The 16,889-nt window shown below is 41.5% G+C and overlaps 1 protein-coding gene across 4 annotated transcripts in view; it reads right to left on the bottom strand.

Moving 5' to 3' along the window:
- The window catches only part of SRPK2 (SRSF protein kinase 2), a 109,277-nt gene that overhangs the window by 51,175 nt on the left and 41,213 nt on the right, over window positions 1-16,889 (bottom strand). The window contains exon 1 of one of the 4 annotated variants that reach the window (XM_072147199.1): window positions 4,152-4,955. The exons of the other annotated variants lie outside the window; for them this stretch is intronic. Within the exon in view, the coding sequence (XP_072003300.1) occupies window positions 4,152-4,189 (38 nt within the window). The 5' untranslated portion in view covers window positions 4,190-4,955. Of the gene's footprint in view, window positions 1-4,151; window positions 4,956-16,889 lie in introns of those variants that run through there. 4 annotated transcript variants of the gene reach the window in all.

Here is a 16,889-nt window from a genome sequence, read left to right as displayed (position 1 = left end):
TCTCAGGTCTGGAGCAGTGAGAAAAGTATAAACTGCCATAGGACAATGCCGCAACCGAGGCGGAGTCATTTTGCAGGATCCACGTTTCCGTGATGGCAAGCATATCAAAAGACATAGAAAGAAAGAGGTCATGAACTGATTGTAGTTTACTACACACAGAGCGGGCATTCCATAGGGCACATTTAAAAGGGGTTACGGGTGGAGGAGAAGAAGAGGGGATACACGGAATCTTTAAAAGGTTAGAAGGGTTTCTGTGTGAAGTGTTGCAATATGCAGAAGGTGGGCCTGGGTTAGGCTAGATGTCCCCTGAAGCAAGCAGGAGAAATAGAAGAGACAAAAGTTGCCTTAGAGATTTAAAATAAATCCGTCAGGCAAATTAAGCCCCAAAACTTAATATATATTCATAAACTGCCATTAGAAAGTATTGTCTCTATCCGGTCATTGTTCCTCTACATGCCTCTAAACTTAAACAATCAGGTGCTAAAGTTGTATGCAATTGACCTGAGAGAGGTCCAATGAGTCATTATCAAGCTTATTCATGAATGGGAGGCACAGCCACACCCCCAGTGCTTGACTGACAGCATGTATAATGATGTGACACACCTAGTGCTGGCTCCTCTCTATACTTCCTGGTTGTGGCGCCTCCTGCAGCCTAGTGTGTGTATGAGATACAACTGCTCCAGGATGGAGCCATGTGTGTAGCAGAGTATGTCAGGCACTTGTGTAGCTAATGTCTGTGTCTCACACGTGTATGGGAGGACACAGCATGTCAGCAAATAAAGCACAGACACTAGCAGTACTTTACTATACATTACACACAGACCTGTGCAGGGGGAGGAGAGGGGAGGGGTAACAGGGATGACAACACTGCCTCTGACCATGTGACCAGCCTCATTTACATAATAAAGTAAATATGATATTACAATGATTAATGCATGAATTGACTAGATAAAGGCTGGGATGGAATCCTTGTGAGCTGCTCCAAAAGTTAGTGGTGACAGGACGAGTGACAGAGACCTGATGAAAGGTGTCCTTTAACAGAAGTTATTTCTTGCTTCACAGCAGAACACTGGGATAAGTTAGTATGGTTACATAAAGTATAGAGTGTGTGAGTGGTGTAAAAAGACGAGTGAAGGAGTGAAGCATTGATACGGATAGTTGGTCCTGGTAAGATCGATGGACGGTAGGAAAGTAAAACAATCATAGCAAACAGAGTGAAAATGGAAACCGGTTTTTGGTAAAAATAATTGTTCATTTTTCTCTGCCATCTTACCTGTCTCCTGCTCTGTCTAACTGGAATGAATAACTGCATTTTCATACTTGTCAGAATATTATGCTAAGAAAAACAAGAATGCAAGCATCCTATACTATCACTAAATTTATACCCAGAGAAAACAAGAGACCAAGCCCTCATTTAGCTCGTAAAACAACTCTTTGTAAAGCTTGATGCTAGCTCAACCTATATGACAGGTCTATGTATTCCCAAGGTAATGGATATTGTGCCACATAAAACTTGTAGTTATGTTGGAAAAACTGAAGATACATTTCAAAAGAAATACATTTTTTTCAAGAGATCTTTTGTGCAAAATCTTCTATGCAATGCCATAATGTCCTATCTGTCTTGATTTTGCTATATTAAGCATCAAATGACTTCTTAGTACAGCATAGGCATACACTGTAGACACATTATTGCGTTTCTTAATTGCCATTTTATCCTGTTGACTTTCAAATAACTGCTTTAAAAACTTTAATTAGTTGTTTCTATTTAGGGCTGGAAAACTTTTATATATTATAAAGAAATAGTGGGGGAGATGTATTAACATTTCAGTTTTTTAATCTGGTGCAGCATAAGATTGGCGAGTTATACTTTGCACCTCCTATTAGACGTTCTAGTTTGCTGCGCCACAGTCATAGATGAAAAAACGGGAACAGTACCCTATGTTGCCCATCACTTTACATGCCATTCCTTACACAATAACCTCCGTTCAGGTAGTTGCTGTCAGTGACAGCCTGTCTCAATTCATCAGCAGGTACCAGTCCTTAGCTGCTGAATACATACATAGGTAATAAAAGGCTGCTATAGACACCTTTGCATGAGTTGTCATAGCAACTTGGTTTTGTACACCCTCTGTAACATATATTCAGGTGTGATATTGGCCACATCATGTGTAAGGACACACATTTTGGTTCTTTGAAGCGGTTTTTCAAACCAAACCACATAAAAGTTGGAAAATGGCGAGTGTCCTTACCGTCAGTGTACACAATTACCAACCACCCCTACTGAAAGGAATAAACCATTACGACAAACCAAAATTACTGCAGTCCACTTATCAAGACCCAAACTTCTATACGAAAATGAAACATAATGCTTATAAAACAAACTAAATATCTTGTAAAGGTTTAATACTGTAGTAATTAGGTTCAGAAGCAAAGACTTTACTACAGCCTTTTTGGTTGTGGTGATAGTTTGGTAATCCCTGAATAAAAAGAAGCCAATCCAGCCACCAAGACTATCCTCCAATTTCAGATAGATTTTGATGTTACCTCTTTTACTCCCGTCGGATTCTTTGCAATTCAAAGTATTTGAATGAGGCCCATTCCATGCAGTATTACCTTTCATGGCCACTAGATATTTGGCTGAACATGGTGCCTGTTTACATGTCAAATTTCATGTATATTTTAGTGTTTGGGATCTGCTAAAGATCCACATCCCATGTATCTGAACAGGGTTTTCACAAGCACTACAAAAAAACCATAAACCTACCACAAAATTAAGTGGTGTGCTACTTACTTTGCTTGGAAACACTGACGAAACACATATGGGTTTGGTGAAGTGTTCTTTTCAACACAAACGTATAGGGAGAACGCAGCTTTAGGCCCAGATTTCTTGACAGTCCCGGTAAATAGTGAATTTTATATAGTAAAATAGGATGAATATGAAATATGAGTCCCTTCTTTCCAAAAGTACAGCAGCCCCAAACTGTACTACGCTTTTCATGGACAGTGCTTGTGTTCTGCCGGCCTTACACTAATCTACTGCACACCTTCAGCACTTGGGCAGCAGACTTCCAAGTATATAAGGATTTCTGTCATGGAAATACATGTTGAATTTCAATGAAGGTGTGTTCATACCCTAAAGGGATTAATTTTTTAAAATGTATGCTACATACACATATCCCTATGCACTAGAGAACTCTTATTTTGGCATATTTTGGGGTCGATATTAATGTATGTTTGAATGATTCCATGGGTCTGCTGGAGGTATGGAAAGTATTGTTCTAATGTATACCATTTCTGTTCTTTGATGTAGCCAGTAATGATAAACAATGAATTCCTTCACTGTGGTTGCGATAGCCACATCCGGTACCGCATACATCTGCGCTCTTCAATTAAGATTATTCTAATGAATACAAAATCTAAAGACTTTCTATACAAATAGGTAGTAAAGTAGTGAATTTCCATTTTAGGATGCAATAGGAGACACTGCAGACTGGAAATACAATTAATAATCCAAAAGATTATGTTTGTTTTTATGACTGAAGAACTCTATATCATGAAATGTTATTATTAACATCTATACATAGAAGAAATATTCAGCATTTCTGTAATAGATTATTTATTAGGGATGTTGCTGTTTTGCCTAAGTTTTGAGTAAAACTTTTAGGGCCACATAAAATCGTAATGTACTTTTCACCACATAGGAGTGGTTATATTACTAGTATGCCATGACAGGCACCAAGTGAGGGGAAATATTTTACAAATGCCTTCATCGGATGAGACTGAGGAATGTCTTGGCAGAGGAATACTTATCACGTACGTGCAGTGTATGTGTTAAGCTTTCACAGACTTGTCAACCTGCATCCATAATAATGTATACAAATAACCTTTCTGGATAAGCTATTTCACTGTAATTTGTTACTGGCACTCCCTGCATTTAATATAGAAGACAGACAGAGGGTACAGCCAAGACAGTCGGCGACCACACAATGAATACCAATCACATCCCAATCCTGATATCTATACAGCATAAAGCTGATTTTTCACTGACAATCAATAGCCGTCTGCTCGAAACAAATCAATACTATTTATACAATTAAGTCCAGATGCCGGCAAATAGGTGCCAGTCTACAGCACCCCTGCAACGTTTATACCTTTCTGAAGAGGACGACTTCTCAGAGTTAACTGACATCAGCAGCTCAATCTTCTTCTTGGTTTCTGGAAAAATCAGAAAATATTCCCCACCAGGATTGCCTGCTGTGTCCTGACTTGCCAAAGGAAGCACAACGATCCGTGTAACCAGGAGCTGGAGTGTACTGCTTTCTGGAGACGGACAAGGCCACTGATCGGTGACACAGAAAGAAAGTGGAAAAAATAAAAAACACAACAAAAACGGAAAGGCAATTCACTGGTGCTTTTCAGAAAAAGAAAGCTCCTGAGGCATCAGGCCTGGCTGAACTATACACATGACTGTTTATGAAAGCAGGAAGTACCATTCCTTTCAAGCACAGGGGTGTTCCTCAGCACAGAATGAAAGCAGCAGCTCTCAGCTAAGTGAATGGCTGGAGATGTGAGCAAGAAGACATAGCATCTCCTCCTCGCCAGCTTGTCTTTTTTCCTATAGTGCAGATCGCTGCTAGAAGAAATAAGAATCGGTCCAATTGGAAAATAAAATATATGCCAGAAACCAAATCTCCTTGATGGAGGTTATGAGAAGCCGACTCCTTTATGGGCTGGTTTATCCGCTTTAGTAATGAGGAAGCCTTTACGTGCAGATGACAGAAGAGCTGTGCATTCTGTGCTTCTCTGTTCTTAGATTTCCTGTGGCCACCCCTCACATAATCACACAGTGCTCAGAGCCAAGGAACAGCAACACCCATCAGCAGAGCCTACATGTTGTCATATGGCAGTGAGCAGGATTGCTGCTGGTCAGAGACCATTGCCATGGTTAGAGGAGGGCACATTGTGCATCAGCAAAGCTTCCATTTTATCCAGTGTGTGAAGCCTGTAGAATAACACATCCCTCACAATGTGAGATCTATTCGCTTAAGGCTGCTGACAGTGACGAATCCACAGCAGCACAAAGATAGAGATGCTATTGCCTATTATAGGGCTGTGCATACACAGGTTAATAATAATAATCTTATTTATGTAGCGCCATCAAATTCTGCATCATTTTACAAATCATAGGGGACATATACAAATATAATATTACATTACAGAATACAAAACAGTCATATGGAACAATAGTGAACTAAAATTGAGAGAAGAAATGTTTATAAAAATAAATGAAACTCACTGGATATAGATGAAAGATGAGAGTCCACAGTTGATGATACCTTTTATTGGCTAACTAAAAAAGATAACAATTGAAAGCTTTTGAGACTAATAAGGTCACTTCATCAGGCATGGACAACACATGAATGGAACACAAATGTACAGGCAGTCCCCTACTTAAGAACACCTGACTTACATACGACCCCTAGTTACAAACGGACCTCTGGATGTAACAGCTATAACAGTTATCACAGGTGTCTACAATAAAGCTTTATTGTTAATCCTGATTCTTATGACAATTCAACATTTTTAAAATCCAATTGTCACAGAGACCCAAAAAAATTTGGCTGGAGGTTACAATGATAAAGTATACAGTTCCGACTTACATACAAATTCAACTTATGAACAAACCTACAGACCCTATCTTGTTTGTAACCCGGTGACTGCCTGTATACACACATGGATATAGTAAAGCCATGGTTGATGCGATAAGTGATAAGAAACAGGACAATCAATGGAAGAAGAAAAGTAAACACTAATGGCAATAAAAGGTATCATCAACTGAGGACTTTCATCTTTTTAACCACTGGCTAACATGGTACAAAAATATTTTAGCTTTTCAAACTTGATATAAAAGGATCATCCAATGAACAATCTCTATTATCACCTTTATTTGAAATTTAAAGGGGCCTGTACCAACATACTGTTAATAAAAGTCAGTGTTTAACTACTGCCATCCCTATTGACTTCTAGAATATACAGGACTCATTGATTTTTAGCTCCTTCAGATTTACTCAGCATTGTACTGGTGCTGTTTGACTGTAGTTGGACAGGGCTTTTCACAAAAAAGCTAGCAGAACGTCTTACCGCGGCCTAAGACTAAATATGAACTTGTGTGTCTGGTTCTCTACTATACAAGAACGTAAAAGACTACTGTAACACGAGTGCTGGATGTGTTACACAACAAACTTCAATTGTCTCTGTCAGACTTTAATGGGGTTTGTCTATTACTTGGAAAAAATAGCACTGCCTGCATCACTATGTGTGCAGCCTCCGAAATGGGTTGAAACTTGGCAAAAATGGTGAGCTATAAAAAAGGGCTATATAAATAATGGCTATGTTATGTTTATCTGGCTTTGGACAAGATGCAAACATAGGTGTTCTAGGTCTGCAGACAGGTATCCTAAGCATCTGAAACTAAGATTTGTCTTATAAAGTCATCTCTCCATTTTATAAACAGCTTGAACCTGCCAACATGAAAGACATTATTTGCTGGAGGTTGAGTGAACAGTACATTGCTGTGATGATTTAACAGTGATTCATGAACATGCTACCTACATACACACCTACATGCCTGAGCTACTGGTGAGACAACCCTCAGAATCAGCATTCGGGGAGCAGAAGAATCTCAAGAAATAGACATATTATCATGACAAGTTATATACTGAGAATATTAAGGACATGTATCCAAAGAACCCAAAGTAGCTAATATATAGTAGGTGAAAAGTACATTATGAATATTAATTATGATACATTCACACGGCCGTCTGGGGGGGGATGTATATGCAGCCACAAATTTGCCTTAAATGGCCCGCATAAACGGCAACCGGCAGCAGTACGGTGCCAGTTCCGTGCCATACATGGGGAAAAGATAGAGCATTCTCTATCTCTCCCCGTGTGTGCGGCCGTTCACCGCTGTTCTCTATGGAGGGGTCAACTCTTCCTCCTCTCCAGCGCACAGTGGTACGCCCGGCCACAAACGGCTGTGTGAATGTACACTTTTATACAATTTTTGGTTAACTTGACTATTCCTCTGAAGATGTCATAAAAAGAAAGAGAAAACAAAAAAAGACAACGAGAGAGGACGGCGCCTCGTGTGATAACGTCACGGAATTTGGTTGTCAGGTAAGTATTGAGAGTTGCTCACCTGAAGGCAACTTGCAAAGTTGCATAAAACAATTGTGGGGGTATCAATAACCCTTGGTAGAAACTTCTTAAGGTTACTTCAGCAGCTCCCAAACGCTCCAATAACCGGTGTCCAACGGAACCGTGAGGATATGAGTAAGGCGGGAGAAAGAGTTTGGTTTTACGGATGGGTGCGCTTATAACCAGGAATAAATTACCAAAGCGAAATTTGGTAAAAGCTTTGTTCGTCTTTATTATAAGTGATCAACAATGTTTTGGTTCATAGGTAATGCGTTTCGGGATAACCCTTCATCAGACCAATAATATTGTGTTGCTCTACTTGCTTGTTTTAGCCAGGCAGGAGATGTGCGGCGGCTGTAAACGGTTTAAAACCTAAAAAATGTGGTATTCCCATACCTGTACCAACACAAAGAATAAATGGGATGTTTCATTTGGAGCGCATAATGAAAGACTGAAAAACAGAGCACACAAAAAATGGTGCAAAAGCATTTTACTATCAAGCTCACGGCATTTGGATTTTTTCCCCAGTAAACAGAAAAATTAAATACCACAATTTGCTACACAGAAAACAGAAAGTTCTTATTAAGTCCTGTACACCAGAGGTCCCCAACCGCCGGTCCGCGGACCAGGACCGGGCCATTGGAGTTCATCAGCCGGTCCGCGCAGGGGCGGCACCGGCCAGCACTGAGCTCCCGCACTGAGCTCCCGCACCACGTTGCAGCCCTCTGTCCGGCACCTTGCTCCCCGACGCTGCCAGCACCTTGCGCCCACCCCCCGACGCCGCCGGCACCTTACAACGGCCCCCAGACCCTGCTGGCACCGAGCCCCCCCCCCCTCCAGGCTCTCGGCTCCCTGCTCCCCCTGCCCCCGCTCAAGCTCCAGGCTCCTTTCCCGCTCCCTCCGCTAACGTCCTCCCTGCTCCCGGCTCTCCACTCCCGTCTCAACCTGTCTCTGCTAACGCCCCCCCCCCCCCTCCAGACTCTCGGCTCCCTGCCCCTGCTCAAGCTTCCCTACCGCTCCCTCCGCCACCCCGCTCCCGGTTCTCGGCTCTTGACCTACCCGCTTCCGGCTCTCCGCTCCCGTCTCAACCCGGCTCCGCTAACGCCCCCCCCCCCTCCAGGCTCTCGGCTCCCCCTGCCCCTGCTTAAGCTCCAGGCTCCCTAGCCTCCCGGCTCTCAAGACCTACCCGCTCCCGGCTACCTCACCGCGCCACCACCGCTGCAGGACAAGGCACGGAAATTTCCAAGAACACAACAGAGAGGTAAGGTTACTTTATCTTTGCATATATATGTGTAATATGTGTTTATATGTGTAATATGTGTATATATGTATAAATATATGTAATATGTGTGTATATATATGTGTGTGTGTATATGTGTGTTTGTATATATGTATATGTGTGTGTGTATATATGTGTGTGTATATATGTGTAAATATATGTAATATGTGTGTATATATATGTGTGTGTGTGTGTATATGTGTGTTTGTATATATGTATATGTGTGTGTGTATATATGTATGTGTATGTATGTGTATATGTGTATATGCTGTATCTACTGTTTGTTTATGTGTATATATGCTGTATGTATATGCAGCATTTGTGATATTTATCAGGGCTTCTATTTTGTACTACATGGCAGTATTCGGTATGCATTTTATACTACTTGGCGGTACGTTATATCTATTTTATAATACTTGGTGGCATGCTGTGTGCATTTTATAGTGCACGGTGATACGCTGTATGCATTTTATACTACATGGCGGTATGCTGTATGCATTTTATAGTACACGGTGACACGCTGTATGCATTTTATACTACATGGCGGTATGCTGTATGCATTTTATAGTACACGGTGACACGCTGTATGCATTTTATACTACATGGCGGTATGCTGTATGCATTTTATAGTACACGGCGGTATGCTGTATGCATTTTATAGTACACGGTGACACGCTGTATGCATTTTATACTACATGGCGGTATTCTGTATGCATTTTATACTACATGGTGATACGCTGTATGCATTTTATACTACATGGTGATACGCTGTTTGCATTTTATACTACATGGCGATACGCTGTACGCATTTTATACTACATGGCGATACGCTGTATGCATTTTATACTACATGGCGATACGCTGTATGCATTTTATACTACATGGCGATACGCTGTATGCATTTTATACTACACGGCGATACGCTGTATGCATTTTATACTACATGGCGATACGCTGTATGCATTTTATACTACATGGCGATATGCTGTATGCATTTTATACTACATGGCGATATGCTGTATGCATTTTATACTACATGGCGATACGCTGTATGCATTTTGCATTGCTTTATTTTTACACCAAACCAATATGAAGGGTCTGGTCCGGACACTCCCTGATATCTTATATTATTAGCTCCACCACTCCATAACCCCACCCCATATGACCAAAGCCCCGCCCCCACCCCCACCGGGCCATGGAAAACTGGTCTAGCTTAAAGCCGGTCCCTGGTGCAAAAAAAGGTTGGGGACCTCTGCTGTACACAGATTAAAATAAAAAAAAAGTGAAATATTTTTAAAGAAGGGGAGCAAAAAGTTGGAAACCAAGATGGGCCTACAATCAAAATAGCATGATAAACAAGAAACTTTCCCATAGATCCAGGAACCGTGACTGGTGCAATCTTCTTATATTTGTTATCCACACCCTCCTTCCTTTTAAAATCAACTTGTATAAATATACTAATGACCTGGAAGACTCTGGGGGCAGTGCTGTAGCTTCACAGGCTGTTACAATGAGCAGAGCAGATCTCCCCTTCCCCTGCACTTCCAGCTGCTGCTGGATTACACAGTCAAGGGAAATATTAGGGGGTGGAGTAAAACCTGTTCAGCTCATTTGCGCAGTTTTCTTGTGGGCTTGGATTTTACAGATTTCACTGTACGCCCCAAATGACGTTGACTTTATCCGTACGGGGATACTAAATTTGTATAGGTTACATAATGTTTTCATACTTTTTTCATACTCTCGTTACAGAGTTGTGGGTTGTGTAATTATTTGGGACTTTTCATGATGTTTTCAATGCTACCATTTTTTGGACTGTACGACGTTTTGATCACTTTTATTGAAATTTTTATATTTTTTCAACTTTTTTCCGTTAAAGGGTTAAACGCAGTAAAAACAGTTATTTTTTGATAGATCGGGCATTTTCGGACACGGTGATACCTAACGTGTTTATGATTTTTACTGTTTATTTATATCAGTTCTAGGGAAAGTGGGGTGATTTGAACTGTTAGGTTTTTTAATTACAATTTTTTAAAAAACTTTTTAAAATTTTTATCACTAGGAGCGATGATCCTTGCCTAGATTGCGGCACCCATGCACCATTTTTTGGAAGCTGCACGGTGCCTGGATCTGAGTATGTGTTATGCTTGACCTTGATTTTCTTTAAAGGGGAGGGGGGCTATGGTGACTTAGGGCTCATTCAGATGGGTGTGTTTGTGCAGTCAGTATTGTATTCACATCCATTTTTTCATGTCCATGGCTAGTAATTTACTTCTATGGAGATCCATGGTCCGCATGTGTGATAAAAATAGTGTATTGCTGCTATTTTTTCTTCACAGTCTGCACATCTGTGAAAAAAACAGACATGCGAGCACACATAGAAATAAAAAATAAAAGAAAACGATAGCATATGGACATCAAAAAGTCATTCTGGATAAGCCTTAAAAAGGAACCAGTCAATAGCAAGTGACCCAATAAACCACTAACAGAATATTGTAAAGCAGCGTAACACCTTTTAGTTATGGTTTCATTCATGTCCCAGTGTGGTAGCATCATCCAGGAAATCAACTTTGAAGTGACCTGTAAATTGGTTGTGTAAAGTCAAGGAGGAGGCGAGTTTAAAGGACACCTGTCCTCAGGTCTCTGTAACTAATTCTGTACTACATGTTGGAGCAGCTCACAACGATTTCATCCCAGCCTTTATCTAGTAATTTCATACATTAATCATTCTAAAATCATATTTTCTTAATTATGAAAATGAGCCTGGGCACATAGAGAGAGAGAAAGTGATTTCACCGCTGTAACCCCTCCCCTCTCCTGCTTATGTCAGTGTAATGTATAGTAGAGCATTGCTAGTGTCTGTGCTTTATTTCCTGTCTGAGACACAGACATCAGCTACACAAGTAGTGTATAGTAGTGTAATATGGCTGTTACAACTTCTACAGGATGCAGCCCATGTGTATAGGAGTATCTCATACACATAGGCTGCAGGGGGTGTGGCTGCCAGCACCAGGAGTCTCACATCATTATACAGGCTGTCAGTCATGTGTATAAGAGTATCTTATACACACACAGGCTGCAGGGGGTGCCAGAACCAGGAAGCACATAGAGGAGCCAGCACCAGGAGTTATACATCATTATAAAGGCTGTCAGCACTGGGAGCTGTGCCTTACACTCATGAATAAGCTGGACTGCTGAATATCATAATGGCTCACTGAACCCATCTCGGGTCATTTGCATACAGCTTTACGACCTGATTGTTTAAGTTTACAGGCATGTAGAGGCATACCTCCCAACTGTCCTGGATTCGGCGGTACAGTGCAGATTTTGATTTTAGGGCGGGGAGATTGTCTGGCTATGCTCCTCTCTCCCCAATATGTCCCGCCTCCTCCTGGTCCTGTACATTAGAGCACAGCAGACGATGTGTTGGTGCCAGGAGAAGGCGGGACATGGCCCTGCTACCTCCTCACATGATGTCTGAAGGAGTCAGAGTCTAAGGCCGTGAGAAGAAGTGACTGCTGCTGGTAAGTCACATAGGTTTTTGTCTTTTTTTTTTAAATACCCACAGGGGGCCACAAGAGGAGGCTGGAGGACAAGAGGAGGACAGGACGCTACAAGAGGAGGCTGGAGGACAGTAGGAGGCTGAAGCACAGGTGCTATATGAGGGGGCTGGAGGACAGGAGGCCACAGTATGAAGAGGCTGGAGGACAGGATACCACTGGAAAAGGAGAATGGAGGATAGGGGGCCACAGGAAGAAGAGGCTGGAGGACAGGATGCCACAGTAAGATGAGGATGGTGGACAGGAGGTCACAGCATGACAAGGACAGAGGACAGGAGGCCACAGTAAAAGGACAGAGGACAGAAGGCTTTAGTATGAGGATGGAGGACAGGGACCACACCATGTGAGGAGGGGTGGGGGTAGGAGTACACAGTATTATGTATAGGTTTGGGGAGATAAAACAAGTGGAAAAATGTAAAGGGAGGATACAATTAAAAATGGGTTTTTATATGTTGCAGAGTTGCATTAGGGGGAATTATTTGGGTCCATAGGGGGATTGGCCACACTAGGGCAATTATATTATGTAGGAGCCATTAAGGTCAATATTACACTATACTTGTGGGTGGGGCAATGGGTGTGGTTTAGAAAAAAGGGGGAGGAACTTTGTCCCTCTTTCTCTCACCCAAAACGGAGACAATGGAGAATGATGTGCATACTGTAGGTAGGGGATGAAATTGACATTCTGCATGAAATTGATGTGTGATACTCTATGATGTGTGACAGCACACAACTAAAAGTATCATCCATATGTAGGATCCACATTGAATCTACAGACACAATTTTTTGTTTGTATTTCATCTATTTTTCTCTTCTGTAAACAGAGGGAAGCTATGACAGCATTTCCGGAGTTTACATACAGTTGGTTGCAAAAGTATTTATACACCATGAACATTTCCCCGTGTCTAAATATTAAAGCCAATATAGCCTCCTGACTAGACATAAAGAGGACGGGGGGCAGGACTCCCAAACTTTACCTGCTACTATAGAGCATCCATATGCAAAGTGGTCCTTGACATCGCTTCGCAGAAAAAGGACAAATTATGGGTCGGTATTGAGAGTGCTTTCCCTAAATCTAGTAATCTACCTGGTTTGTTCCGGCTACCCCCCAAAACTAACTGGGAGCTCTAAGAATCTCTCCCCTAATATCAGGGGTATTAAAAGCCTGGAGTTTGTTTGCGGTTAAGTCCAAGGTAACTAACATTCCCAGCCCACTCTCTCCTGCCAAGGACTTCCCAGGCCTTCCCCAAGTTCTCACATCCTCCCCACTCCTGGAACCTATAGACGGGAAACCCCGAAAAATTGTCGACCTTATCTCTGCTACAGGAATACGCCCCCACACTGATATATTAGGCGAGAAGGGAAGCTACCCAGGGGCATGGCTCCATTACCTACAACTGAGGAGCTTTTTGTCTTCCCTGACCCCCACGGAGTGTTTTTTCAAGGACCTGACCACATTTGAAAACTTATGTTCTAAACAAATTGTACCTTCGCATGGTGTGTCTTCCCTCTACAGGCTATTATCCGATACCAATACCGAGGCAAGAGGAACTGGGGGAGAACTTTGCCAAGGAATCATGGGAGAAATCCCTAATCTTCACCCACAAAATGTCCATATCTGGTAAAATACAAGAAACGAACTACAAGATCCTTACGCGCAGGTACAGAACCCCAGTGCGCCTCCACAACATGTTTCCATCTGCTTCGCCAACATGTTGGCGCTGCCACTCCGCTTTAGGAACTATGCGCCATGTTTGGTGGGACTGTAAGGTTGTAGCCTCCATCTGGTCAGCCGTCTGGGACCTTTATAGGGATATATGTGGAGCTTCTGGGGATCTCACACCTGCTATCGCGCTACTCTCAATGCTACCACTTTCTGGTGGCCTTCAGGTTGGTGATCCCCAGACTATGGAAATCTACGACTCCCCCTACCCGGTTGATGTGGGTCGAGGAGGTAGATCGTATCTGTCGTATGGAACAACTTCTTGCATCAGACGGTAACCGGATGGAGACTAACTACTCCATCTGGTCAAATTGGACCCAGTGGAGAAACTCTGATTCGTTCACTGTATGGCTTACAGGCGACCCCTGATAAATGAGGCATTTTCCATTTTTCCGAAACACTCATATCTTTTCTTCCTTTCTCAATGACCCTGCAGAGCCAGGGGGACCTCTCTCTCCTCCCACCCCCCACTTTCCCTCCTTCCCCCTCCATCCTTCCCCACAGCCCCTTCGCCCCAGTTTATCCTTATTACCTATTATTGCAAAAAGGTACCTTGAGTATCTACATTTGCGTTATTCACCATCTCTCATGACTGCATTATGGGGCTGCGACCTGAATATTCTGACCGCCATGTAGGTCTCCGGGTACTTGCACTTTGTTTATACTGTTAATATTATTGTCACTTTTACTTACAACTCTGTTTTTCAATAAACTTTTATTGAACCATAAATATTAAAGCCACAAACTTACTGCATTTTATTGATTGATTTTTTTTTTTTGCATAAAGCAATATAAAGTATCATCAAGTATTGGGGATGTGTAAAGAAAATGAAATGTGCTTTTCCACAGGTTTGAAAATTTAAAAAAGAACTGAAAAAGTTTAGCGTGAATATGTATTCAGCCCCCGTAGTCAATAGTTTGTGTGACCTCCTTTAGCTGCAAGTCAGTTGGAGTATGTCTCTAGCATTATTGCATATCTAGAGGCTGGAATATTTGCAGTCTAGCTATAGCTCAGTGAGATTGGTTTGTGACCCAAGGCTGTATGTTTTCTGCCCATTGGCCAGTGGCACATTGTAATAAATGGTCAGTAAAATCCCTATATACTACCATACTGCAGTATGGCAGTGTATGGTATGTTCAATCAGACAACCTCGGGTTATAGTACCCTAGGGAGTCAGAAAAACGGAAAAAAAAAATTCTAATCACTCTTCTTTACAAAGAACTGATAAAAATATAAATAAACAGTAAAAACCAAAAACATGTTAGATATCGTTGATGGAAAACAGGGCCCAAAGATGAAAATACCACTTTTTCCCCATTTTGCAAAATATAAAAAATGTAAGAAAATGTGAATGTAAGAAAACGTTATAAAACCTGTATAAATGTAGTGTCCCTGTGATCGTACCATCCTTAAGAATGTAGGAGACATGTTATTTGGAGCGCACAGTGAAGTGCGTTTTTTTTCACCAATTTCACTGGATTTGGATTTTTTCCCCGCTTCCCAGTAGAGGGCATGGAATGTTAAATATCGTCACTATGAAGTGAAGGTAGGGAGTGAAAAATGGAAAGGCAAAAACAAAAAAGGGCCTGGTGCTTAAGGGGTTAAAGTCTCACATGTAATTTAAAAAAAAATAAAATAACAATCGTTTTCCGTAAAAATCATAGCGCATAACTGAACGTAAAAAATTTACCTGAACATTTAGGCACCAATGACCATCAGTCATGAAAGGGTTAAACACATTTCATTTACTTGTTTCTAAAATTTCATAAAAATAATTACAGTATATAACTTGAAAGACCGCACCGGAGAGACAAATATTAGGCAAATATCATTTGTGAGAAACTTTTAGTCCTTCTGTGCAGTAAGATAAAGTTTACAACACAACAGATGAAGAGATAAAGGTCCTGATATGACAGAACTATCCTCATAAGTATAACCAACAGACACTTTACAACTGAGAGCAATAAAGAAGATAAGAGAGCAGACTTTTCATAAGAAGTAGCATAAAACACTTCATTTGAAGGATACATCCGTGGGCACATTTGCTCCTACAATGATGTAAGCAGCAGTCGTTTAGTGAGTCACTGGTTAAGAACACAAGACAAGCACAAACATGAATGACGACTGATAACATTGAGAGAAAAAAAGAAAGACAAAAAAAAAAAAAAAAAAGAAATAAAACTTTTTACAATACTGAAGGAACCTACATACTTTTATAAGAATACCCATCCCTAGTGCCACATGCAAATGCAGTGCATGGGCAACTATAGGAATAAAAACTGATAGTCCAGTCCAATGCACATGAAGAACAATATACTCAAAATCTGGATGTCTTATTTCATCATCACTAATGGACTTTGCATCAAAATCATCTTTCGTCCAATATGCATCTGCCAGGTGTTCATATGCCTTATCTCCAGCATTGACAAGTGAACATAATGATGATCTGGCATCATCTGCTTATCACAAAGGAGGGTTATCCTACAGGCACACTATAACGCCAAACATACATACTTACAGTAAAGGGTGTGACCAAGGTGCCTGAGGGAAGTATGACACCTGTATCAAGTAAACCATCTGCCGAAACACAAGAACCACTTGTTTTTCTAGAAATCAACCATTTCACTAAAAACCCCTTTTGGCTGCCTCCACATGTGGTATTTATATGCCACATTTGAAACGCAATACAACAGCTCAGGAGAGAAGATTTGCTCATTACAAAGCTGTTAACATTTAGGTTTACAAAACACAACTATTAACGCATGGTTAATAAGTTTTCCCACAAAAGAAAGTTAGGTCCTATCCACGGGATAGGGTCCAACTTGCTGATCAGTGGGGGTCTCAGTGCTGAGGGGTCTGAAGAGATCACCAATTTCCTTCAGTTCCATAGAGATTAATGGAGCAGAATGGTCATGTGCAGCCATCTGCTCCATTAGTCTGATGGAGCGACGAGGGGTCCGGTGTAGGTACGTGGGACCCCATCTGACCCCTCGTTTTCCTGATCTTTGGGGGTCTCAGCACTTAGACTCCCACTGACCAGCAAGTTAGGTCCTATCCACAGGATAAGGCCTAACATTAGTTTGATGGAAAACCCCTTTAAGACCACCTCACACATATGGAGATTAGCACACC

Source organism: Engystomops pustulosus, chromosome 4 (genome assembly GCF_040894005.1).
Source record: "Engystomops pustulosus chromosome 4, aEngPut4.maternal, whole genome shotgun sequence".
In the NCBI taxonomy this organism is placed as follows: domain Eukaryota; kingdom Metazoa; phylum Chordata; class Amphibia; order Anura; family Leptodactylidae; genus Engystomops; species Engystomops pustulosus.
Note: the sequence above shows the minus strand (reverse complement) of the source record. Positions and strands in the feature narration are given on the sequence as shown.